We start from the raw sequence: 26,333 nt of genomic DNA on the forward strand, positions 1-26,333 counted from the left end.
ATGAACAAATGGAAACATTTTTTGCACTTTGTGTCCCCACTGGAGAGACAAGCTCTATTTGTGATGAATCTAAGATACCCAGGGGCCACGTTGTTTAGTCAGTTTCCAGCCTGGATGACTAAAACTTCAGCTTCCAATGGCTTTCTCTGGACCATAGGTAAACCATATCCCAAATCTGAGGACCATATAACAGTAGCCCAGTTATCCTTGTGATGTTCCTGCACTGCCACTCCACTCAGAGACTTACCTTCACCCAACCACCTGCCAGTGTTTGCCAGAGTCAGCTGCTCCAACACTCCCAGGTATAGGCTGTACCCTCAGCCTCAATGGGCCTTCTCCAGTACTCCACTTATTATTGTGCAACACAATAATGAGGGTCTCTTGTTATTTTTTTAAGTTCTTTACTGAAATACATCTAAATTATTGATAACAAAGAAGTCCATCATATATTTGGGGGCCACATCATTGATATAAGCATAAAGGTTCAGTATCAGTGCAACTGTTCCATTCCTGTGCTATATGATCTATAATGGTGGGGATTATTGTGGTGCTTAATGCTGTTCCCAAATGCATTAGGCTCATCCATTTTTAGCTGCAGTACCTGATCTCCCATTTCCCAACAGGTTTCTTGCCCAATTGCCAATTATAGGGAGCCAGAAAGAGGAGAAGAAAGACGTGTTCTACTGTTATTTCACCCATGTCTTCAATCCCAAACACACCACTCTGACCACCCTCCCAGCTCCACTATATAGCCTGTCACATGGGTGTGACCGATCAACCCAACTAATGGAAACATGGCAGAGGACACCACAAATAAAAGGTTCACAGAGGAGACCAATCATCTTTCCAAGGAGATGAGAGGGGATCTTCCACTTTGTATGATGACAACTGTCTAGGAGGCAATTTCCCCTGTGTATGTCGAGTGTATGAAGACAACTTCCTCGGAGACAGTTTTCCCTCATTTTGCAGAGATTTCCTCTACCTTCCTGTGATGTCTCCAGCACATAAAATTAAGGGATACTTCACAACAGAACACAGATAAAACAACAAACTTGCTTTAACTAATACTCTTGGTAGGGCTATTTATAAATGGCTGTGCTATCAGCCCATTAATTACCACTGAACATCGCATCATACACTTGACAATCTTCATTTTTGAACACTACAGAGGGTAGGATGCTGCATATCACAATGGAGAACACAAGGGACAGGAGGATATCGCTGTCACCTGACCTGCTTTTTGGTATTGTGGTATGAAAGGGCTTTCCTGGAACCATTGTTGGATTTTTATTCCTGTTTGTGTACCTCTTGCAGACTTTTTCACCTACTTTCTAGTGAACCATTTGTCAAAAGGACAGGAAGTGAGGGCAAACTTATTATATAGCAGTAAAAACCAAGCCAGAGTTTTAAAGCCAATTTTCGGGCACAACAAAAAACTATCCCTGCAGTGGGGCTTCCACACTGAAATTTTTAGATGCATGGTAAGGCTAGGGGGTTGCAGAAAAGGCTGTATTACTTACCTAAGTAATGCAGCCTCTCATCCCCCCCCCCCCCCCCCAAGGCTTAAAGAGAACTGCAGTCTGCTTACATAATTTGTAATAAAAACATCTTTGCCATTCTGAAGCTTCTCTCCAACCACCTTGCATATTGTGTTATATATACTGTGATTCTGTACTTGCCAAATATGCTGCAGAAATCTTCCTCCACTAGGTCTGGCTGCAACCATTTCAACTGTGGGCAGCTGAAGCTCCTGCCTGTTTACTTCCTGGATTTACACAGACACAAAGAGGCACACCTCCAGCCCTACAGCTCTCATTGGCCCTCCTATGACTCACCCCCCCCCCCCCCCCCGGCAAACTCTCACGAGAGTTAGAGAGAGAGCTGTGCATAATGTCATAAGCCTAGGCTTTTTACCAGACAAGAAACAGGAAGTGGGCTTTATTTACTGGCAGAAAAAATGTTTTACTATCCAAAGTTAAAACAACAAAGGCAGAAGATTTAATAGATGGAAAGGTGAAAAATTGAGGGGGGGGGGGGGGGGGGGGTTTCAAGGGTTTTTTGTATTCCTGATATTGGGCCTGATGATGGGCTGTTACTGAAACGACAAGGAGACCCCAGGAGTGTACCAGCAGAGGCTGGCAAGAGAAAGGCCAAGAGTGTGTAGGAGGAAAGAGAAGAGGAGTCTGTATATAGCTGTATATAGGAAGTTGTCAAGTGGGCATCCCATAACCTCCCATCAATTTCCAAGTTGTTAACCATTTGGGCCAGCTTGGCCTATACAAACTAAAGCTGGAGATCAGCTTTAAGGATGCCAGGGGGTACATGTTTCCCAGGGACTTGCCCATCCCCATGCCATTCTTTTGACAATTACTTGCCTATTAGCCTAGAAAATGCCATTGCTGTTTTTCTTTAACATTCAATGCCCATCGACATCAACAGAGTTCGGATTCGCTGAACCTGCTCCTAACCAAACCCAGATATCAGGAACCCAGGTACCCAAGCTCATCACTAGTACTGATTACTGTCATATCACAGTTCAGAAAAAAACAACCTGTTTCTTTGGTGTTCTTCTAGCCAAATAGTCCACAAATGCACATGGCTGCACCAAGCATTCTTTTAAAATAACTTATATTTTCTGGACACGAGTTAATATTTATAAGCATTTATTGAACAAAAATTTTTTTTTTTTCATTATCTTATTGTTTACTTTCCTGGCCATAGATGAAATCAATGCAGAAACATCAGCATTATATTGGCCATACGCTTTTTAATCCACCAATGTTTGTTTTTAACCAGGTTTCGGCTACAAAAATAACTGAGTGAATTTAGGCAATCTACCAATAAAAAATATATGTGAGTGATATTGGTAGGTTGTCGCCATCCAGTCAGCTGATTTTTGAAAATGACTCAGAAGTTGTCATGTCTAAGCCCAGCTTAACTGGCATGAAGAGCTTCATATGTATAGCAGCTACAGAATTATCCTTAAGAAATGAAAACTCTATCCATCCCTGTGGTGGATGCTTTTAGTGGTTTTGCCAGAAAAGCACTAACACAACCCAAGTCCCTGTGTGTATTGTGTTTTATCATAGTGCTGTGACTGTTGTTTTGTTGTTTTATCATAGTGCTGTGACTGTGAATTGATGTTTGAATACATAAGGAGTGCAGTACAGATCTACCCTGTCCTTGATAAGGACAATTCCCTGATATACTTACATCGATAAGCGACACGCACCCTATGTTGCTCTTCAAGTATATCCATCATTGACATATTATTTCAGAAATACCAGTATGCCATCGAGTGTTTGCTCTTCACCCCTGATGTAAGTTCTGTGATACCAGCAACTAGAAACGCGTCGGGTGTGGGTTATAAGAGAAGAGTCTTTTAATCATTTATTGGTTGGCTTATCATATTTACCCATGTATTTGGACATTCGTAGATATGCCACAGAGACACTGGTAGCTTATGTGTCTCTTTGGCTGTACTTTTTATTTGTTTTGTAATTATTAATACAGTACGTATATGTTTTAACTGCTGTTTGGTGTTGGTGGCCATTTAAAATCCCATTGTAGTACTATTGGTTCAATTGTATTTTTTATCGCAATCTGAAGGGCCTTCTGTCTAATTTTTAGCAACATTAAGTATTTCTAAATTTCAGCCCTCCAACTATTATTTTGCTGTAAAATATAGGATGAATAAAAAAAAAGGATAAATACTATACAGTTAATGTCATCCTTAGCAGCACTTTCAGTAACCAATGATGAAGATTCATGTCACGCACATCCCAATGCTGCAGTAAACATAATGAACATTGTGCTATTTACATACGACATTCTTTATCTACACTCATGTTTGTATAAGATTTTTCTTCTTCGTTATAACCAGCTGGTGGTTTTTGGATGGAGTCATTGTCATACGCCTGTTCTTCTGGTTGGTCTGTCATTGACGCCATTGAAATATCTTTCTTCAAACCATTATGATCCTATAAAAAAACAGACATTAGCAAGAAGGCATTTAAGTAATGACAAGTTTTGATGAATGATGGCATAGGGAAGCCCTTAACGTGGACCTGCATTAACCACTTAAGGGCCGAACCTCTTTCTGAGATTTGTTGTTTACAAGTTAAAAACAGTTGTTTTTTTTTTGCTAGAAAATCACTTAGAACCTCCAAACATTATACATTTTTTTCTAACACCCTAGAGCAGTGATGGCTAACCTTGGCACCCCAGATGTTTTGGAACTACATTTCCCATGATGCTCTGGCACTCTGTAGTGTAGTGGAGCATCATGGGAAATGTAGTTCCAAAACATCTGGGGTGCCAAGGTTCGCCATCACTGCCCTAGAGCATAAAATGACGGTCGTTGTAATACTTTCTGTCACACCGTATTTGCACAGCAGTCTTACAAGCGCACTTTTTTGGGTAAAAATACACTTTTTTGAATAAAAAAATAAGACAGCAGTAAAGTTAGCCCAATTTTTATTATAGTTTGAAAGATAATGTTACGCAGAGTAAATTGATACCCAACATATCACACTTCAAAATTGTGCCCGCTCGTGGAATGGCGACAAACTTTTACCCTTACAAAATCTCCATGGGCGACATTTAAAAAATGCTACAGGTTGCATGTTTTAAGTTGCAGAGGAGGTTTAGGGCTATAATTATTGCTCTCGCTCTACTGATCACGGTGATACCTCACATATGTGGTTTGAACTCCATTTTCATATGCGGGCACTAGTCACGTATGCGTTCGCTTCTGTGCGCGAACTCGTTTGGATGGGGCGAGTTTAAAAAAAAAAATGTTCTGATTTATTTTACCTTTTTTTACATTCTTACACTGTTTTAAAAAAATAAATAAAAATGGTGTCACTTACATTCCTATTGTAAACATCCCTTGTAATAGAAAAAAGCATTGCAGGACCTCTTAAATATGGGTGGGGGCCATCTTCCCCTCACTTATCTTCATACCCAGCAAGGGGACAGACGCCGATGGCTCCAGTTAGCGGCAGAGGGCACCGGATCACGGCGGAAGGGGTGGCCCTCTCCCGTCGGCAGTAAAAGTGAGCGTGCCAGCGATTTGCCGCAGAGACCACTTTTATCTTAAACCGGACCGCCCGTTGAAAAGGAGGATATCGGGGTTATGGCAACTAGCTGCTGCCATAACAACGGTATTCTCCTTCAAAGTACTGTTGTAAAACGACGGTGGGTGGTCCAGAGTGATTAAACATTTCCTGACATGGCACAATATTCAATAACAGTATAATTTTTATTTTTTTTAATCCCCTTTTTTCACTCGAAGATCAATCCTTGACCTTTAATCCAATGACTTTGATGACATAATTTCAGCCTATGATATTAAAAGTATACTAATGCGCAAACCACAATGAACGAAACCAGTGAGTAGCAGCCAACATGAAATATGTTCCCACACAGTGATAATTCAAAAATAAATTGATGTGGCGCTTTCTTAATAATCTAACATCCTGATGCAGTAATATCCAAAAACAATCTCAAGTGCTGGTGCAGTAATGAACATCCAAAATAATGCAATATGATACGAATAAAGTGCAATAACGTTCAATATGATAACAGATAAAGTGCAATATATCCAATTCATATATTGTGCTTTCACCATCTGTGTAAATAGTGTGCCCCAGCCTCTCATCTCAGGGACAATTGTTTGCACTTTTGGATGGTGACACCATTGTATGAATATATACATACATATATAATACATATGTAATACTGACATATAATCACACACATAGGTTGGACTTGATGGACTTTCCAACCTCACCTACTATTTAACTATGAACTATTTTTGCACCAAGCACTTTATGGACTTTTCATTATTTTGTTTTTTAGATGTCCTATATCAGTGATAGCGAACCTTGGCACCCCAGATGTTTTGGAACTACATTTCCCATGCTGCTCCACTACACTGCAGAGTGCCAGAGCATCATGGGAAATGAAGTTCCAAAACATCTGGGGTGCCAAGGTTCGCCTTCACTGTCCTATATTATTGCTCTTTATCTGTTATCATATTGAACATTATGCACTTTATTCATATTGTATTGAATTATTTTGGATATTTATTCCTGCACCAGCACTTGAGATTGTTGGATAATACTGCATCGGCACTTTAGATTATTGAGAAAGCGCCACATCAATTTATTTTTAGATTTCCGCCTACGAAACATTAGGAATCCTGTGCTTATTAATTTGGTGTATCCCATCTCAACTGAAGGGGCAACAGTTATTAAATTACAACTAAGGGCAAAACTTTTTAGTTTTGGATATAGAGGAGTGGAATTTCAATACTGGTTAGGTTTTTATTGCTGTCTGTGCCCCCCGTTAGGGAGAATCGTCCTCTCCATCCTTCCTGTTTACCATTATCATGGAACGCGAAAGTGAAAATAAAAATCACTAATTTTGGGTTGTCCCCAATAAAGTAATAGAAGGGAAATCTTCCAATGGGGACACTAATTCTGATGATTTGGGGGACCGACCCCACTTCCAGACCGCCCCATAGCAGATTCACTGTAGTATATATACTATAGTATATATTCTATAGTATATATATCTATATATATGTGTGTGTGTGTGTATGTATATATGTGTGTGTTATTCTGCACTTTTGAGTTTTGGGCTTGCATGCTCCCGCTGTGATTTTACACTGCAGGTCCCCTGGTCCTGGCACCTGCTGATTGTTCGGTACGCTGACAGAATGGCAATCTGCCTATGTAAACAAGGCGGATTGCAGTTCTGTCAGTACGGAAGACATGAATCCTGTGTTTCTGTAAAGCAGTAACACTGGCCCATGCCTTCCACTAATAAAAGCACCTCCCCCACTACACTGAAACATTAGCTAGGCACACAGTACATATTTTTAGCACTGATAAATGTATTAGTTACTGGTCCCCAAAAAAGTGTCAAAAATGTCAGGTGTTCGATTTGTCCCCCAAAAGATCGCAGTCCTGCTTTAAATTTCTGATCACCGCCATTGCTAGTAAAACATTTTTAAAAAAAGAAATAAAAATATCCCATAGTTTGTAGATGCTATAGAATTTGTGCAAACCAATCAATATACGCTTATTGGGATTTTTTAACCAAAAATATGTAGCAGAATATATATTGGCCTAAATTGGTGAATAAATTTGATGTTTTACATTTTTTGGATATGTTTTAGAGCAGAAAGTAAAAATTATTGTTTTTTTTTTTCAAAATAGCTAGCTGTTCTTTGTTTCTAATGCAACAAGTAAAAAATGCAGAGGTGATTAAATATCACCAAAAGAAAGCTCTATTTCTGTGAAAAAAAGACATACATTTTATTTAAGTACAATGTCGCATGACCGCGCAATTGTCAGTTAAAGTAACGCAGTGCCGTATCACAAAAAATGGCCTGGTCATGAAGGAGGGGTAAATCTTCCGGGGGTGAAGTGGTTAATTTGCAAGGGTCTCCTCTCTCTTCCTGTGTTCGATATGAGACAGGATGTGAAAGTAAATCTCCTCAATGAAACACTAATGGCAAAAAAAAAAAACTGACAGGGGTTATAACCCCCCTTACTCTATTCAAAATAAAAAAAAAAGAAGTTTTGCCCATTGTGCTACTTTAAGCCAAAACATTTAAAAAAAAGTCACAACAAAAGCAATAATTCCAAAGGAAGAAGAGGGATTATCACAGTGCTACAATAATAGAATTTTTTTTTATTTTGTACAAAATGTATTAAATTCTAAAAGGAATTATACATAAAAAAGAAAAAAGAAAATTACATAAATACATACATGAGAAAAAATGAATCTCAAAATAGTTATATTCTCTCCAATTTCCTTGAAGCACAAAATTTGTAATGTGTTAGGCCAAGGAGGTAATAGCCTTAAAGTGCTATATGGTCAGTCCTTCCCTGCTGGATTCATGGAGGCGCTGCATGCCGGTATTTGTCTACAGCAAGATTATCTTACAGAGAGCTTGTCCTTTGCTTGGGTGTCATTAACATCTACACCTGTCTTGCGTTGGGACAGCCCTGCAATTTATGCTTGTCCTCACTTTTTAGTTGAGTGTCATATATCTATCTTATGTTTGTCGAGAAATTTCATCGGATACTGCGATTAATCCCTCATTATTCATCGTAGTTTCTTCGGCGCCTCCCTATTTTAGCTGATTTTGTTTTTCTACAATTGCTACACTAAAGTGGACCTTGGTTGATTGCGTGTCTACGTGATTTGCACTTCGCCTGCCGGTGTTGTTGGGTGACCCCGGGAATCGTTGTCTCTCCGTTGAGTTTATATTCCATTGCCCCTGAGGAAACCATTTTTATGGCGAAACATGTAGGGAAGGACTGATCGGATAGCACTTAAAGGCTATTACCTCCTTGGCCTAACACATTACAAATGTTGTGCTTCCTGGAAATTGGAGAGAATATAACTATTTTGAGATTCATTTTTTCTCATTTATGTATTTATGTAAATAAATATTAAAAGAGGTAGTTATGGCGCTCACCTGCTATTATTTCTACTTAGTGTCTGCAGGAAACTCACCTGCTAATGATTGTACCTTATTGTTAAATTATTCACTGGTGACTAACATATAAAAGTGAAAAATAAAATTCAAAATAAATGATAAAATTTTAAATAAAAATAGAAAAAATAAAAATTCCTTATGTGCAATATACGAATAACAAGATAAATCGTGCTTAAAAGTATGACAAAAATGCTATTTAAATTATCACTAAATTGCTATATACTAGTGCAAAGATTCAATATACTTTCTGTAGAAAAAAGTGCATATGTGCGTTTTTGCAAATCACATGATGAACAAAGTGCTAAGTGCCTATGAAAGTGTCACAGGTTCAGTAAATGCTGGAAAAAAAAAAGTGTTACGTGCTTCTATAAGTGCCACAATAAATAAATACAGTGCTTTGTATTCAATAAATTCACTAAGTAAAAGTCGCTAAATAAAATAAAATAAAATAAAAAATACGAAAAATACAGATGCAAATTGATACAAATGTCCAGCAGCAGAAAGTTAAATATCAGAGAGTCCTATCTGGAACAAAAAGTGACAGTGTGCTTCAGTGCTTGGTGGCTTCCTGGATTGCAACCGGTGCGATTCCCATGCATAAAGACAATAATCTGCACTCACCAGCTCCCCTACCCCTTAAGGGGTTAATGCGCCTCCACAGTGTGAGCCCCTGTGTCGCTATATAGAGCTGCTTCAGTTACCATCCAGTAGTTTCCCTCATTAAAAACAGAATGATGCATACATAGTGTAATCCAGTTGAAAACAACATTTTATTAAGTGCATAAGAGGTTACTCACAAACCGAAGGATGAAAAAAGTGCCTCAATGTATATGCTGGTCACATACACATACGCATTTGAATTCGCCGCCGCCGCCGCCGTAATGAGAGAGTGTACACCTTAGGCCACACCCTACGCGTTTCGTCATTGGACGTCGTCTGGAGCGCTTTTTTCATCCTTCGGTTTGTGAGTAACCTCTTATGCACTTAATAAAATGCTGTCTTAAACTGGATTATACTATGTATGCATCATTCTGTTTTTAATGAGGGAAACTACTGGATGGTAACTGAAGCAGCTCTATATAGCGACACAGGGGCTCACACTGTGGAGGCGCATTAACCCCTTAAGGGGGCACAATTCCTCCCAATGCCACCAACGATGGGGCACAATGACACCATCAATCAGGCACAATTCCTCCCACTGACACCAACAATGGGACACAATTCCTCACACTGACACTGACAATGGGGCACAATTTCTCCTACTGACACCAACAATGGGGCATTGTTTTTTCTCACTGATGTTAGCAACTTTTCTACTCCCAATGACCACAGTAGAACCCCCCTAAAGTTTTAAAGACAGTAAACTGGCCCTTTGTTTAGAAAATTTGGAGACCCTTGGCCTAAACAGTATTCTACAAACAGAAGGCAGCATTTCCTTAGTCTCATTTTCCACATTGATCAGATATTGTAACTTGCAGTTACGCACAAGGTGAGAGTCTGCAGGGGGGGGGGTGATCGGTGTCAGAAAATTAAAACAGCCAAAAACTGCCCAGGCACCAGGATTTATTTTATGTTGTCATCTATGTACCAGCATCTCAGTCAAGGAAATAAATGATGTTAGAGCCATTAAAAAATATACAGTATCTAAAGCTAAAACTATTTTTTTCATTTTGGATAGAGTAGAAAATAGTTAAAACCGCTATTAGATTTTTGGGGGGTTTTTTGCCATCGGTGTTCCATTGAAGAGATTTCCTTACACCTGTGGACTCAAAAGTAAAGCTACCCATACACACTTAGATTTATTTATTTTTCTCGGCCTTCAGCCAACTTTTTTCCTCCATCTACATTAGAGCAGATGGACAAATCTCTCACTGTGTCTATTTTATGTTAACAGCCGCTGGCTGATCGGAGCTCTGATTCCATCTGATTGCATGCAGCCACTGTTCACCTGAATATTTTCTGCCTAGCTGCTACAGTTTTTTAATCAAAGTATATCAGATGGAAGGGTGGTGACAGGCTCACCCACATAGCAAATTCTGTCTGGTTCATCAGGAATCGGACACAATTTACATGTGTGCAACCAGGTTAAGTGAAAGGAAAAATCTACAAAGTGAGGGAAATCCCCTCTCGGACAGTTTTCCCTGGAACAAGCGTTCTCATTGGATGATTTCCTCTCAATTTATCATTTTTGACTTTCCATGGCTTTTAGTCCAGCAACAAAAGTCGCCAGAACAAATAGAGATAGTGAATCTCACTAGCAAGAAGACCATAAGGATGGTCTAATCATTCTCTACTCTATCCAAAAGCAAAAAGAAAACTTTGGTCTTTAGATAAACTTTAGGCAAGGATTTCCTCAGACTCAGATAGTAGCAGGGCCGTCTTTAAGGCAGGGCAAAAGGGGCAGCTGCCCTGGGCCCTGGCATTGTTATGGGGCCCAAAACAGCTGCCTCATACTTGCCAACTATCCAGGTTTAAATAACCTTGTCCCTTGAAGTTTTATTCCTGTGCTGTGTCCCAATATCTCAGTGTGAAGTGCTGGTACTAATGCTGCCTAGCTCTGCCCTATTGTTGTGTGCAGATGACTCATCTGCAGACCCTGTGTTTACATGTAACTAACAGGCATTCGTATGTAAACAGCGGTGACAATACTGAGTAAATAGCTGCGGGTGATGGCATTGATATGTAAATAAAGGCGGCATTCCTATCTATATCATGCTCCCCTGCTGTGAGGAGGTGATGCAACTAATCAGTGAGCAGTAATGATATGCTGTAATTGCTGGCAACCAATCGCAATAGCTGCCTGATCTGATACAGAAAACAAATTTTAAATCAAGCTTCTATTTATTGTATGTCTCAGAGAAGGTGGAGAGGGAAATTTCTTGGGGGGGGGGGCAAGAAAAATTTTGCCCAGGGTCCAATCTATATTAAAGATGGGCCTGGATAGTAGGGTAGACTTTGTGAGCCCTCATGGTTTGAAAAACGAACAAATATTTTAGCCATTTGCATGTAACATTGAGGAAAACCGTGGAAATCCTCAGAGGGTAGATAGTTGTAAATGCCATGGAGATAAAGAATGCAACATTGGAGAATGCCATTGCGAAGATGACAGCCAGGGCCAGATTAAGAACATCATGGGCCTGGTGCTGAGGATTTTGGTGGGGCCTTTTATAAACAATAAATAAATAAAAATGCTAACTATTTTTTGTTATAACAAATTCAATTAAAGAGAGAGAGGGAGGATGAGAGAGAGAGAGAAAGGGGATGAAAGAGGTGTGAGGGGTAAGGGAGGATGAGAGAGAAAGGGTGGATGAGAGAAAGAGGATGCACATGAGCATGTATGGGAGTGACATCAACACAGCCTGGCCAAGGCAAGTGACCGAAGGCACAGAATCCAGAAGGAAGACCGGGTGAAGATGGAAGTGCTGCCGGATTGATCACAGCACAGCACTGGAGGGCTCAATCTGACAATTTAAGTGTGCCCTAATGTGCTAATATGCTGGGCATACTTGTACATCATGGCAGAACCTACCCCAGGGCCTCTAAAAAGTAGTAATTTTAGAAAAGTTTACTACTGCTTTAATATCACAGGAGCCTCTCATGGGGCCCTTACTTACCCTGTGGCCCTTGGGCAGTGCCTAAGTGCATAGTTGTCAACATTTGAAAAATAATTTCAGGGACACTTTTTTTCTACAGGTGCTATATTTAGAGTAGCTGACATCCCCCGTGTTCCTCTATATATCACAATAGTAATTACAAAATTAAATAAGTACTAATAATGGGGCAGAACAAATATGAGGACTGTGAGATTTCCTTTAGTTGAACTGACAAAAGTGTGCCCATTCTAGAGCTGGTAACATTGAGGATATTCAGCATAATTTTAAAGAACAGTTTTTGTGGGTAAGAGGCATAGGGGAGGAGTATGGATGGTATAAAAGTGGGAAGTGCAGGTGAGGGAGAGGAGTGTGGAGGGTCTAACAGTGGGCACTATGTACAGGAGAGGAGTGTGGAGGGTATGGCAGAAGGCACTATGTACAGGAGAGGAGTGTGAGGGGTATGACAGTGGGCAGTATGCACAGCAGAGGAGTGTAGAGGGTATGACATTGGGCACTATGTATAGGAGAGGAGTGTGGAGGGTATGACAGTGAGTAGTATGTACAGGAGAGGAGTGTTGGAGGTATGACAGTGGGCACTATGTATAGGAGAGGAGTTTGGAGGGTATGACAGTGAGTAGTATGTACACGAGAGGAGTGTGGAGGGTATGACAGTGGGCACTATGTATAGGAGAGAAGTGTTGGAGGTATGACAGTGGGCACTATGTATAGGAGAGGAGTGTGGAGGGTATGACAGTGAGTAGTATGTACAGGAGAGGAGTGTGGAGGGTATGACAGCGGGCGTTATGTATAGGAGAGAAGTGTTGGAGGTATGACAGTGAGCACTATGTATAGGAGAGAAGTGTGGAGGGTATGACAGTGGGCACTATATATAGGAGAGAAGTGTGGAGAGTATGACAGTGGGCACTTGTATAGGAGAGGATGATGAATTAATCTGGGAAGGAAAAATGTAAAGGTTTGTGGAAGGATGTTTAGGGGCTGTGTAGTGGTTAATCGGGCCATACATGGATTGAAATGACACCAATTAAGCAGAGACCAGCCATAGCCGATCTATGTATGGGCTAGCTGGTTTTACACAAGTCAACCTATTAACCGACTTGAGTACAACCAGCCTGTCAGGTTTTCCCCAAAACAATCAGTGCTGCCAGCTATAGTTAGCAACACTAATCATTGTATTCACTGGCAGAACACAATAACACTGCGGGAGTGATTGCCCCATTCACAGGTCAGCAGGTGAGAGGGTGTGTGGGGACAGGCTGGGGAGAGATACTAGTCAGTCCCTGGGTAGGCATTGGTTATTATCAGAGCCAGATACACACAGGTTACATACGCCATGATCGTTAGAGCGAGAGCAATAATTCTAGCACTAGACCTCCTCTGTAACTCTAAACATGTAACCTGTAAAAAAATATAAGGCATCGCTTAGTACACAACAAAAAATCGTGCCAACTTTAGTGGGTTTTTTTATGAATGGAACAGTTTCTTTCCAAAAAAAAGTTTGAAAAATTGCTGCGCAAATATCGTGTAACATAAAAAGTTGCAAAGACCACCATTTTATTCCATAGGGTCTCTGCTAAAACAATATATAATGCTTGAGGGTTCTGAGTAATTTTCTAGCATAAAAAAATGATGATTTTTACATGTAGGAGAGAAGTCTCAGAATGGGGCTGGGTGGCAAGGGGTTAATTATCATAAGTAATATACAAATTATTATTATAAGCTCTGTGAGTTCATCCTCTCAGTCTGCTGCAGAGTGTTCCAGCTTGTGTTTATACTGCCGCTCTGTATGTAGCTTCTGACTGCAAGGAGCCCCGTATCTCCGGAACCATAGATGATAGCAGCCCCATATTTTCACCAGTGTTGGAGTGGGTATTTAGCCTATTTACCTACCCCCCAAATTTGGGGTCTCTGTGACTCCTGATCGCCGAGCTACAATCCTCGAAGTCAATCTTTTTTATTTTTATTATTATTTTTTTATTTTTATTTTTTTTTGGGCAAATGGGCCTATCTTGAGAAAGGGGCCTGGAGCTGCAGCTCCAATAGCCCCTATGTTAATCCGGCCCTGATGACAGCCAGATAGAAAGACAAAGATGGTTGAGAAGCTTTTTTATCAACATGATGATGCATTTTGCTATTAAAAAATAAAATAAGGAGAGCAAACAGAACATTCATAGAGTAAAACACTGAGGAGAAGCAATATGAGACACTGATGAGAAGCAGTAAATTACAAAATATGCCGGGTGAACATATAGTGAGGCACCATAGGAAAGCAGAAAATAGATGTTCATTCGGGGAGAGTAATAAGCCAAAGTCAGAATATTAGAAAGCCCTTGCCTGGACAGGTGAACCTTTTATAAAACCCAGTCTGTCAATTAGAAAAACACTTACCAGCTCCTCGTCAACTTCATCATGGCGAACTCCACACCAACACTTTTTCTTGTACTTCTCTGACCAGAAGCAGACCAAATTACACACTGGTCTTATCAGCAGTGGCCTAATATTCTTTCCACGTTGGGGACCTTTACAATATTTAAACAAATATATTTTATTTCTGTGTATTTTTAAGCAACTCACTTATTCATTCTCATGTTATTATATACAGTGGTACATTGCATCATTCTTTGCACCTCTATCATTTATAAAATATCTAAAAAAAAGTTATGCACTCTTGAGGGCAGGTGTATCAAACTCAAGTGAAACAGTAAGGCCGCGTACACACGCGGGGACTGTTCGCCCAACTTTGTCCGCTGAACAGTGTTTCGGCGGACAGTCCGCCCGTGTGTGGGCTTTCAGCGGACAGTTTCAGCGAACAGTTTGCTGAACAAGGTTTTTCGGAATTTCCGAAAAACTGTCCGCTGAAACTTGGTTTCAGCGAACAGTCCCCTCGTGTGTAGGCTTGTTCGTCAAACTAAGTTCCGCGCATGCTCAGAAAGGATTTACACGCCGAAAGTTGTAATGCAGTGTATAGGACGTTGTATTTTCCGTCCCGTCGTACGTGCCGTTCACGTCATCGCGCACGGTTTCAGCAAACTGTTCGTTCGTCGTGTGTGGGCAAGTCCGTCCATGCTAATTTTGAGCGGACTGTTTGCTGAAACTGTTTGACGGACAAAGTTGGGCGAACAGTCCCCGCGTGTGTACGTGGCCTAAGTCAAATTGAGAGGACAAATTTTATTTTAGGTTATCACACTATCTCACAAAAATAAATACACCCCTCACTTTTTTGTAAATATTTTATTATATCTTTTTATGTGACAACATTGAAGGAATTACGCTTTGCTACAATGTAAAGTAGTGAGAGTACAGCTTGTATATCAATGTAAATTTTCTGTCCCCTCAAAATAACTCAACACACAGCCATTAATGTCTAAACCGCTGGCAACAAAAGTAAGTATACTCCTAAGTGAAAACATCCAAATTGGGCCCAAAGTGTCAATATTTTGTGTGAATATCATTATTTTCCAGCACTGCCTTAACCTTCTTGGGCGTGGAGTTCACCAGAGCTTGACAGGTTGCCACTGGAGTCCTCTTCCACTCCTCCATGATGACATTGCGAAGCTGGTGGATGTTAGAGTCCTTGTGCTCCTCCACCTTCCGTTTGAGGATGCCCCATAGATGCTCAATAGGGTTTAGGTCTGGAGATATGCTTGGCCAGTCCATCAACTTTACCCTTAGCTTCTTTAGCAAGGCAGTGGTCATCTTGGAGGTGTGTTTGGGGTCCTTATCATGTTGGAATACTGCCCTGCGGCCCAGTCTTTGAAGGGAGGGTTGATCATGCTCTGCTTCAGTATGTCACAGTACATGTTGGCATTCATGGTTCCCTCAATGAACTGTAACTCCCTAGTGCCGGTAGCACTCATGCAGCCCTAGACCATGACTCTCCCACCACCATGCTGTAGGCAAGACACACTTGTCTTTGTACTCCTCACCTGATTGCTGCCCCACACACTTGACACCATCTGAACCAAATAAGTTTATCTTGGTCTCATCAGACCACAGGACATGGTTCCAGTAATTCATGTCCTTAGTCTTCTTGTCTTCAGCAAACTGTTTGCGGGCTTTCTTGTGAATCACCTTTAGAAGAGGCTTCCTTCTGGGACGACAGCCATGCAGACCAATTTGATGCAGTGTGTGGCGTATGGTCTGAGCACAGTCTGACCCCAACCCCTTAAACCTCTGCAGCAATGCTGGCAGCACTCATACGTTTATTTCCCTAAGACAACCTTTGGATATGACGCTGAGCACATGCACTCAACTTCTTTGGTCGACCATGGCAAGGCCTGTTCTGAGTGGAACCTGTCCTGTTAAACAGCTATATGGTCTTGGTCATTGTGCTGCAGCTCAGTCTTAGGGTCTTGGCAATCTTCTTATAGCCTAGGCCCTCTTTATGTAGCGCAACAATTCTTTTTTTCAGATCCTAAGAGTTCTTTGCCATGAGGTGCTATGTTGAACTTCCAGTGACCAGTATGAGAGAGTGAGAGCGTTAACACCAGATTTAACACACCTGCTCCCCAATCACACCTGATACCTTGTAACACCAGCGTGTCATATGACACCAGTAGGGGAAATGGCTATTTGGGCCCAATTTGGACATTTTCACTTAGGGGTGTACTCGCTTTTGTTGCCAGCGGTTTAGACATTAATGGCTGTTGTTGAGTTATTTTGAGGGGGCAGCAAATTTATACAAGCTATACACTCACTACTTTAAATTGCAGCAAAGTGTCATTTCTTATGTGTTGTGACGTGAAAAGATATAATAAAATATTTTCAAAAATGTGAGGGGTGTACTCACTTTTATATTATACATTCACATCAGTGAACTTACAATCTAAGGTCTCTAACTCGCATACATATACAAGGGCCATGTTAACCAGGAGCCAATTAACCTACCAGGATGTCTTTGGAGTGGGGAGGTAACCCACACAGGCACAGTAAGAATGCAAACTCCAGGCAGGTAGAGCCGTTGTTTGGGATTCAAACCCACAACCCTAGTGCCAGGTGGGGTCCACCCAAAATCCATACCAGACCCTTCTCTGATCATGTAGCCTAGCTGTCCAGGAAAAGGGGGATGAGAGCATACACTCTCCACCTCTAAATCATAGCGGGCTGCATGCCCTCAACATGGGTTAGTTGGGTGCAAGAGTGGATGTGGAATAGGACCTGGCCTAGAGTGTAGTATTTACAATAGATATAAGAAGTCTATACACTCCTGTTAAAATGTCAAGTTCCTGTGATGTAAAAAAAAGAGACAAAGATAAATAATTTCAGAACTTTTTCCACCTTTAATGTGACCTATAAACTGTACAACTCAATTGAAAAACAAACTGAAATATTTTAGGGGGGGAAGTAATATAATATGGTTGCATAAGTGTGCACACCTTCTTATAACTGGGGATGTAGCTGTGTTCAGAAGTAAGCAATCACAATAAAACCATGTTAAATAGGAGTTAGAACACACCTGCCATAATTTAAAGTGCCTCTGATTAATCCTAAATAAAGTTCAGCTGTTCTAGTAGGTCTTTCCTGACATTTTCTTACCCACTTGCTGACCGACTCACGCTGATATACATCGGCAAAGTGGCACAGGTCTGCAAAACAACGTACCCGTACGATGTTGTGTCATCCGCGGCTAGCAGGTGCACGCACCCGTGACGCACCTCAATGTCCGCCGGTGGACCGCGATCATGGCATGAAGAGGCAGAATGGGGAGATGCCTATGTTCTGCCTAGCGCCTTACAGGGATCTACTGTTCCCAGTGATCGGAAGCAGTGATCTCTGTCATATTCTAATGAGCCCATACCCTCTACAGTTAGAACATGCTGAGGGAACACAGTTAACCCCATGATTGCCCCTACCCTGTTTAACCCTTTCCCTGCTGGTGACATTTACACAGTAATCAGTGCATTTTTATAGCACTGATCACTGTATAAATGCCAATGGTCCCAAAATAGTGTCAAAAGTGTCCGATCTGTCCGCCGCAATGTCACGATAAAAATCTTAGATCGCCGCCATTACTAATAAAAATATTAATAAAAATGCCATAAATCTATCCCCTATTTTGTAGATGCGATAACTTTTGTGCAAACCAATCAATATACGCTTATTGCAAATTTTTTTACCAAAAATATGTAGAAGAATACATATTGGACTAAACTGTGGAAGAAATTTGTTTTTTTATATATGTTTGGGGGATATTTATTATAGCAAAAATTAAAAAATATAGCTTTTTTTTCAAAATTGTCGCTCTTTTTTTGTTTATAGTGTAAAAAATAAAAACAGCAGGGGTGATCAAATACCAACAAAAGAAAGCTCTATTTGTGGGAAAAAAAGTTGTCAATTTTGTTTGGGTACAATGTGGCACAACCGCGCAATTGTCAGTTAAAGCAACGCAGTGCCGAATCACAAAAAAGGGCTATGTCAGGAAGGGGGAAAATCCTTGCCGGGCTGAAGTGATTTAAATTGAAAAATAAAAAATAATTTAGTGCATCTAGACATCCCCAGTCTTATAAGGGCAACAATGTGGCATTTATCCGTATATGCCCCAATACCCCATTAAGACCCCACATCTGACCTCTAGGCGAAGTCTAAAATTAAAAAAACCTATCTCGGCTTCCCAGTCAAGGCGGCGCCGTTTTTTTGAATGCAGAGGCTAGGAGTGACGTCATAACATCGCGCCTGGCCTCCGAATGGTCATAGAGACTCTGGTGACCATCTGGTCCACCAGAAATCTCTATGGTAAACATCTGGGGCCAGCGAATCCGGTCTCCGACTCACTGACTGAAGCGGTGATTCTGTAGAAGTACCGGAGGGCAGCGGGAGGGGGGTGGCTACTTTCTGGCAGCTCGACCATGCTGCTAATTTTTTGTTCAAGTATCATCGTATTGTGCTTCTTGAAACAACCACACCATGGGGGTTATTCACGAAAGGCAAATCCACTTTGCACTGCAAGTGCAAACTACAAGTGCAAAGTTCACTTGAAATTGCACTGAAAGTGCACTTGGAAGTGCAGTCACTAGAAACCTAAGGGGTAGATCTGAAATGAGTGGAAGCTCTGCTGATTTTGTCATCCAATCATGTGCAAGCTAAAATTATGTTTTTTTATTCTCCTTGCATGTCCCCCTCGGTTCTACAGCGACTTTACTTCCAAATGCACTTTCAGTGCAATTTCAAGTGCACTTTGCATTTGTAGTTTACACTTGTAGTGCAAAGTGGATTTGGCTTTCGTAAATAACTCCCATATTTACCTGTGGGGTTTTTTATGTATCCCAAATAATTTTTCTTGCAGTTGTGGCTGCAGTCTTTCTTGTTTCAGCTGTGAGAGAGAAGATTTACAGGGGAAGGATTCCCACTGAAAAGATAAATAAACCAGAGTTCCTGGTGAAACATGTCAGATTTGGCATCATGACAGAGAAGCTCTGTGTCGTGGATGACGTATCTCATTGCGCTTGTGCATGCGCAGTTGATCACCTGAAGCCAGCGGCAACTATCTCGGCTGAGACAAGCGGACAGTGGCCCAGAGGACCTGACACTTGCACAGTGCTGATAGCAAACTGCTCACTGGAGCCCTACGGACCCCGCTCAACAAACAGAGCATACAGGATGGCACATACAGCCCCGTAGACCGGAGAAACATAGTACAGGACTGTGATTATATCGCTCCATGAATGGTCGGGTGAGCGGACCATAGGTCCTTTAATTGCCTCCTTTTACTTTGCCTCCTGGTGTTTGTTACCTCTCAGCCAGTATTAGCCAGCTTCACAACAGCCATCATTGAGCTATTGTTTTTCCAACAGTTAAAGCCTGAAAATAAATGCAATTTCACTCTAGGAAACTGTATTTGTGTGCCTTTGGACTGAACATTAGCTGTGGATTATAATCATTTCTCCACACTGACAGCTATGTTTTGCTACAATCCTAATTAAAGCTGTCTCTGTGGGACTAGCAACTTGACTCAATCAACCACCCTTCAACAGGGGTTCTTTTTGTTAAAAGGGTTTCTAATTAAACCTAGAAACAGGACGGACTTTGTTACACATTGTGCATGTCACTAAGATCAATAGTCGGATCCACAAATATTACCCACTCTAATTAACAATAGCCTTGTTATAGGTGTGTGCATGCATGGTTGAAGCGTGATGCAGCTGCTTTTAAACAGACAACGTTGTCTATTTTTGACTGGTCTTGGCCTTTTTTTGTATTTAATATATTTTTCTAATAAAATGTATCCCTTATTAAACGGCATGGTCCGCCTCTGTCTCTTTTCAGTGGGAATCCTTCCCCTGTAAATCTTCTCTCTCTATAGTATTTAGGCACAGAGACCGCACCTATTATTGGTGAGCCAGTAAATCTTGGGACACCACGCAGGTATATTGAACACCCAGTGTCGTGGTAACTGATAGTGAGTATTGATCTTCAACCAATTTTTCTTTCTTGCTCTACCTGACCTTGGCTTGATATCAAGAGATCCCCAAATTTACCCCTTCTTTATAAGTGATTATAAGTGATTGAAAGGACTGACTGCCATTTTTCAAGGTTTAAAATATTTTTTGAAATCTTTTTTATCTTTATAAAGTTTCATTAACTTTTTATGCAGGGCTTTCAACAGTTCTTTTTTGTTCCCTATGGCTCAGTATCTAGCCTGCTCAGTGCACATGAGAGCCAACAAATCCATCTACTATTTATACACACCAAAACACCAATTGCAATTGCAGATAATAAATGGCTTTACTTGATCACTATTCATAAATAAAAGCATGATAAGTCAGATTTTCAATATCAATGCCAAAATTTCACGATTTCTGTCAAGGTATGTAAACTTTTTAGCAAAACTGTAAGTGATGCTCAACCTATGATTCATATATTGAGTTATGTATATTATGTGTTGGTCACTATACTTTTTGCTTTTTTTTCCCGTACCATACCACTCTCCTGAAGAATTGTACCAGAAAAAACATGTCGAGAGATTGCAGCCCCTCCACAGTTTTATTGGGTATTAACTTATCATTGTATACATTTTGATTTATATGGGGAAGTAGAAAGTTATTTAATCTAAGCCCATAGACACTGACGTTATTGAAGGTCATATTACTGTATAACTGTAGATGGAGATAACACTGCAATTAAGGGGTTACACTGTTGATGTAGTGATTTGAATTTATGTTATTTTAATCACTTTTTTGTGTTTATGTTGTTTTTAATGGAATTGCAGCCTATGCTTTGGAGTGGCTGTGTTATTCAGTATACTAATGAATGTTAATGTTTTTATAAATGCTTGAGCATAATTTCTTGGTTGACTAGGCACCTTAAAAATCCCTCCACTCCCTTGTGACCACCTTTATAGGATGGGCGCTGCTTTTCTATTTTTATAAATTGTACTTGGAAAACCCGGTACTGGGTAATAAAAAAATACTTTTTTCCACAATTGATCCTGACCTGCTTGACCTGCTTGACCTGTTTAATTTAATTCTTCTAGATAACAATGAGTAAAATTATTTTTGTTGTATCTCTAAAATTCACCTACCATTAGGGTTCTCTAATTAAACATGAGCAGAAATAATTCTCACCTGTTATAACACTGATCAATAATCCCACAGTGATGCAGCTTATATAGCCAACAGCGCTGTAGTAGAGGTAAGATATACTGTACCAGTTATCTGCCAAGACAGACCTGTAAATAAAAAAAAAATGTAATTGCTAACATGAAAGGAACTTCCATATTCGGCATTGCCTATACAATTTCATCTGCATCTTGGTAGCATTAACGAAGCCCAACTACTGTAATTTTTAAAATGTGTAAATGGGCTTCCAGACTGGCTACAAAGAAATGAGCACCTAAGATACCATTCCCCACTCCGTACTTATTTTTCTCCATAAGATGTTTTCAGTGTTTCAAATTGAATGATGACCATGGGCCAGTATCACTGGAAGACTAGGGACATAGTATGGATGAATGGGCATTAGCACAGGGCCTTTCATTCAAAGTATAATAAAGCCCCACTCCAGGAATTAGACATAGGCTACACTTGCAGTAGGGTGGGGTTCATTGGCTGAGAACGCTGATCAGGAGCCAGCCAGCAGACCTTTTTAGTCATGACCCTTTGACAGACCGGCTGCCGTATACACAAGATGAATGTTGGCTGGTTTCTATTGAACTGGCCGATGCCGTCCGACTTTTGGCCTGTTAGTACTAGGCTTAAGGGTCATGCAGAAGAGGGACGGTCCCTTTAAGACCTCATGCACACTGAGCTCCTCTGAACCCCGTTTCTCCTGGCAGAAGAAAAGCTGTATAAAACGTGCGTAAAAGTCGCGTATTGCACGTGTTAATGTTTTCATGTCCATTCACATGTGCGTTAATACATTCTATTATGTATTCTATTATTATTATATATATAGTATTCTACTGTCCAGAAAAAATGATTGTGGTCCTTAGAATTCATTAATGTACAACTACATATAAACACATTAGCGTTTTATGTTCATTTATGTATATTGCATTTCTTTTCTGCCGAATACGCTCCTTTTCTGGACGCACTGGTAATAGGTTTTTTTTTTCTGCCTTCTAATATGCCTGTACCATGTTAGCCTATGTGCAAGGGCACATAAGGCCTACACGGAGGTGTGTTTACAGGCAGGAAAGTAAAACACCAAATGCCTGTAAAAGCTGATTTTTTTTTAAGCCCAGTGTGCATGAGGCTTAACTGATGGACAGCTGTGTGCTATGTTATTGGGCAGCCAATCTAGCCGGTAACCACTAATCACCAGGCCATCATTAGATGGTTCAGAACACAGAGACAGTGTACTGTCCCAATCCCATGAGCTGGGTACCATGTGATCGCCGTGATTGGTTTTGTATTGTTAACAGTGTTGATTCCTCCTCTTACCCTTACAATATGGGAAGGAGAGAGGTTGAGTATTTGACAATAGCGAGAGAATTAATGGATCAGCTGACCTGAATATTATCCCTTATCCTTCACATCTGAACATTAACCCCTTAACCTCCATCCTTCACTGTATGTGACCATTACATTAACCCCTCCACTTAATCCTTCCTCTGTGTATGACAGTATGTACATTTAATGTATCTAGTGCCCCTAGACTCTGAGTCTCAAAGCAGGAGATTATAATCACACTAAAAAGAACACAGATCCTCAAGATACTACCCCTGTACTGTATACTAAATCTAAAAATGTATATGTAATGTGTGTGTGTGTGTTTGTGTGTGTGTGTGTGAATACCAAAGGCATTCCAGTGAAGGGGTGGGAGCTATCCTTGAGAAATATAATACAAAAATTTAGATAAAAAGCCTGATTTCACTCAACCACCTCTAATCACAATCAAAAAATACATTAACTTGCTGGATCTACTAGAACCATATTTATGTGTGTCAAAATTATGAAAAAAGAGAAAGTACATGCTAAAATTGTACCACACAAACCAAACTACACTTATGCCAAAAGGACTGTATATCCACCTCACATATCTAGAAACCATCAAGTCTGACCCAACAAAGGTGTGATGTATATGAATAACTATTCCCCCGACACCTCAGAGTCCAAGTGTGGAGGAGGGGGACATGCAACCAGTGAACCTAAGAGATTTAAAAGGAACTGCAGTCTGCTTACATAATTTGTAATAAAAACATCTTTGCCATTCTGAAGCTTCTCTCCAACCACTTTGCATATTATTTTATATATACTGTGATTCTGTACTTGCCAAATATGCTGCAGAAATCTCACTCCAGTAAGTCTGACTGCAACCATTTTAACTGTGGGCAGCTGAAGCTGCTGCCTGTTCACTTCCTGGATTTATACAGACACACAGAGGCACACCTCCAGCTCTACAACCCTGCAGCTTTCATTGGCCCCCTTATGACTCATCCCCCCCTCCCTTCCTGGCAAACTCTCACGAAAGTGAAAGAGAACTGTGCATGATGTCATATGCCTAGGCGAAGACCAGATAATAAACAGGAAGTGGGCTGTATAAGGTATTTACTGGCAGAAAATGTTTTTATTATCCAACGTCAAAGCAACAAGGGCAGAAGATTTAATAGATGGAAAGTTGAAAAAATGACTGAAGGTCCGCTTTAAGTTCCAGGGACACTCTTGTGAATGACCAGGGTTGTTGTGGATGATGTGGAACTACAGTATAAACTCTGTATGAGGACAATGTCCCAGATATCCGCGGATGTGCTGTGTATTTCAGGGTGTAAAAAGGCATCTATGATGGTCCAATTAGAAGAAGGATACAGTGGTCCAGAGGAGGAAAGATTCCGGGCTTGTTAAAAATGTCTCTATGTAGAGACCCACTGAGGGTTATATGCAAATGTCATCTATGATAAAAAAAAAAATCCTGAAAGCCTCCCAAAAGTTGTCCAGCTAAAAACAGGAAACAATTATGTTGGCCTGTCCATATGTTCCATATTAAACATCAAATTATTGGAATATATATACAAAGTTCTTTGTGGAAAAATTCACAAGCAAAAGTCCAAAGTCCATTAGGGTGGTATACTCAGTTTTTCCGGTCTCTGCCATCTGCTTCACAGGCTAAAAATAGAGTCAGCTCAAAAATCTTTTTATTAAGGTGTTATGTGTTTACTTTAATATTGCGTACGCACCTGTGTTTGCCTATCCTGTCTAGGTGTGAAGTGTCTTTCTCTTATGCAATTTCCCCATTGTGTGCCTCCTATGTGTGGATTTCCATTGTTAATTGAGTAACCTATTGTTTCTGTCTGTTTGCTAATCCTCCCAGGCATACCTATAGGATGTGATTAGTCTTGTATCAACTTTAGCTCATTATCTAACCATTGTTGGATGTTTACCCCAATGTGTAATATTTGTTTTATTGTTTATGTGGTGACTGCCCCTTTTTTTGAAGTGTATAAAAAATGTATTTCTGTTCAATAAAGTTATTCCGTTGGTTTTATCTCAACATTTTGTCTGCATATGATGCTTGGGATAAGGGCCTAGTATTAGGTTCCGGTCTGCTGGAAGGGTGTGGAGGACAGGAGGCATCGTTTGACGGAGGCACCCAGGCGACTCATCACAGTAATTGTCATTCAAACTATTATAGTACTGAAAACTGAAAAATGGCCTGGTAATGAAGGGGTATTACGGGCTGGTACTCGAGTGGTTAATAAACATTGTGATCTGCTTATTGTGTGCAGTGAACTTGGAGTTTTCGTTTTCAGTACAGGAGAGGAACCTGTACAACTGTGCAAGACTGAGGGCAAGCCTTGAGTTCAATATTAAATTCAACATCTAGGTTATAAAAAGAGCAGATTAGGTCATCTCACCGTGCTGGCGCAGTAGTAGCAGACAATGTGGTAAGTAAAGGTGTAGACATTGTGGAATTGGCAGTTATGTTTAGTAGAGTGCATTGATCTGTCCTTAGTAATAGTGGCAGGGTCTTGATAGCTGGAGCTGGATATATAAATGCTCCAATTGCAACCCAAAATGACATAACAAATCCAGTCAGGACACCTCCCAGAGCTCCCTAAAAATTGTACATAAAACACAGTTTAGTCATTTCACTTTTCTTTCTTTATTCCATTTTTTATATCCCTGCTTCAGAATTGTTTCACTACTGTGCACTACAGACACAAATTTAGCCATCGTGATATATAGTTGAACGGCTTTATAAATAAAACCAAGTTCCATAAACAAACAAAAATATTGCTTTTTGAAAAACAGAAGTACAACTTTAAAATATTAAAAAAAAAAAAAAAAAAAAGCTGTAAACTCTATTGGCTGTAGTGCCATTGTACTTATTACTTGAATATATTATTAACATTAAATATTAAGTAAAAAAAAAAAAAAAAGAAAAGCCATTTTCTTATTTTTTTTTTTCTTTCAGCAACTTTGTAGATGCCAATACTTATTCTTATGTGGCATTGTAGAGTTAATTTTGATGTCAAATTTCAATTTAGTTTTAGTCAGTCTTTTGACTAAAATGACATTTTAGCTTTAATTGTATTTTAGTCATCTGAAGTATTTTCTTTTTAGTCGTATTTTAGTCAACTAACATATTGTTAATTTAGTCAACAAAATTAATACTGATGTTGTTAGAATAATTTGATGTACTATAAATGTTGTGAATTCTGCTTCTACAGTATACAAAGCAACTGTGGTACAGTGGCCACCTCAATAGTCTACATAGCCATGGTCAGATACACAGGCTATAGGGTATATTACTGGATATCCATTCTCATC

The 26,333-nt window shown here is 40.2% G+C and overlaps 1 protein-coding gene across 2 annotated transcripts in view; it reads right to left on the minus strand.

Moving 5' to 3' along the window:
* Nucleotides 1-2,646: 2,646 nt before the first annotated feature.
* The window catches only part of SLC5A12 (solute carrier family 5 member 12), a 118,716-nt gene continuing 95,029 nt past the window's right edge, over nucleotides 2,647-26,333 (minus strand). For both annotated transcript variants that reach the window (XM_077460839.1, XM_077460838.1), the window contains exons 12-15: nucleotides 25,418-25,617; nucleotides 21,690-21,793; nucleotides 14,518-14,648; nucleotides 2,647-3,980 (exon numbers count right to left, since the gene is read on the minus strand). In XM_077460839.1, coding sequence (XP_077316965.1) covers nucleotides 3,819-3,980; nucleotides 14,518-14,648; nucleotides 21,690-21,793; nucleotides 25,418-25,617 — 597 coding nt within the window. In that variant the 3' untranslated portion in view covers nucleotides 2,647-3,818. The remainder of the gene's footprint in view (nucleotides 3,981-14,517; nucleotides 14,649-21,689; nucleotides 21,794-25,417; nucleotides 25,618-26,333) is intronic.

Source organism: Lithobates pipiens, unplaced genomic scaffold (genome assembly GCF_037356315.1).
Source record: "Lithobates pipiens isolate NorthernLeopardFrog02 unplaced genomic scaffold, aLitPip1_a1.2 Scaffold_10, whole genome shotgun sequence".
Lineage (NCBI taxonomy): Eukaryota > Metazoa > Chordata > Amphibia > Anura > Ranidae > Lithobates > Lithobates pipiens.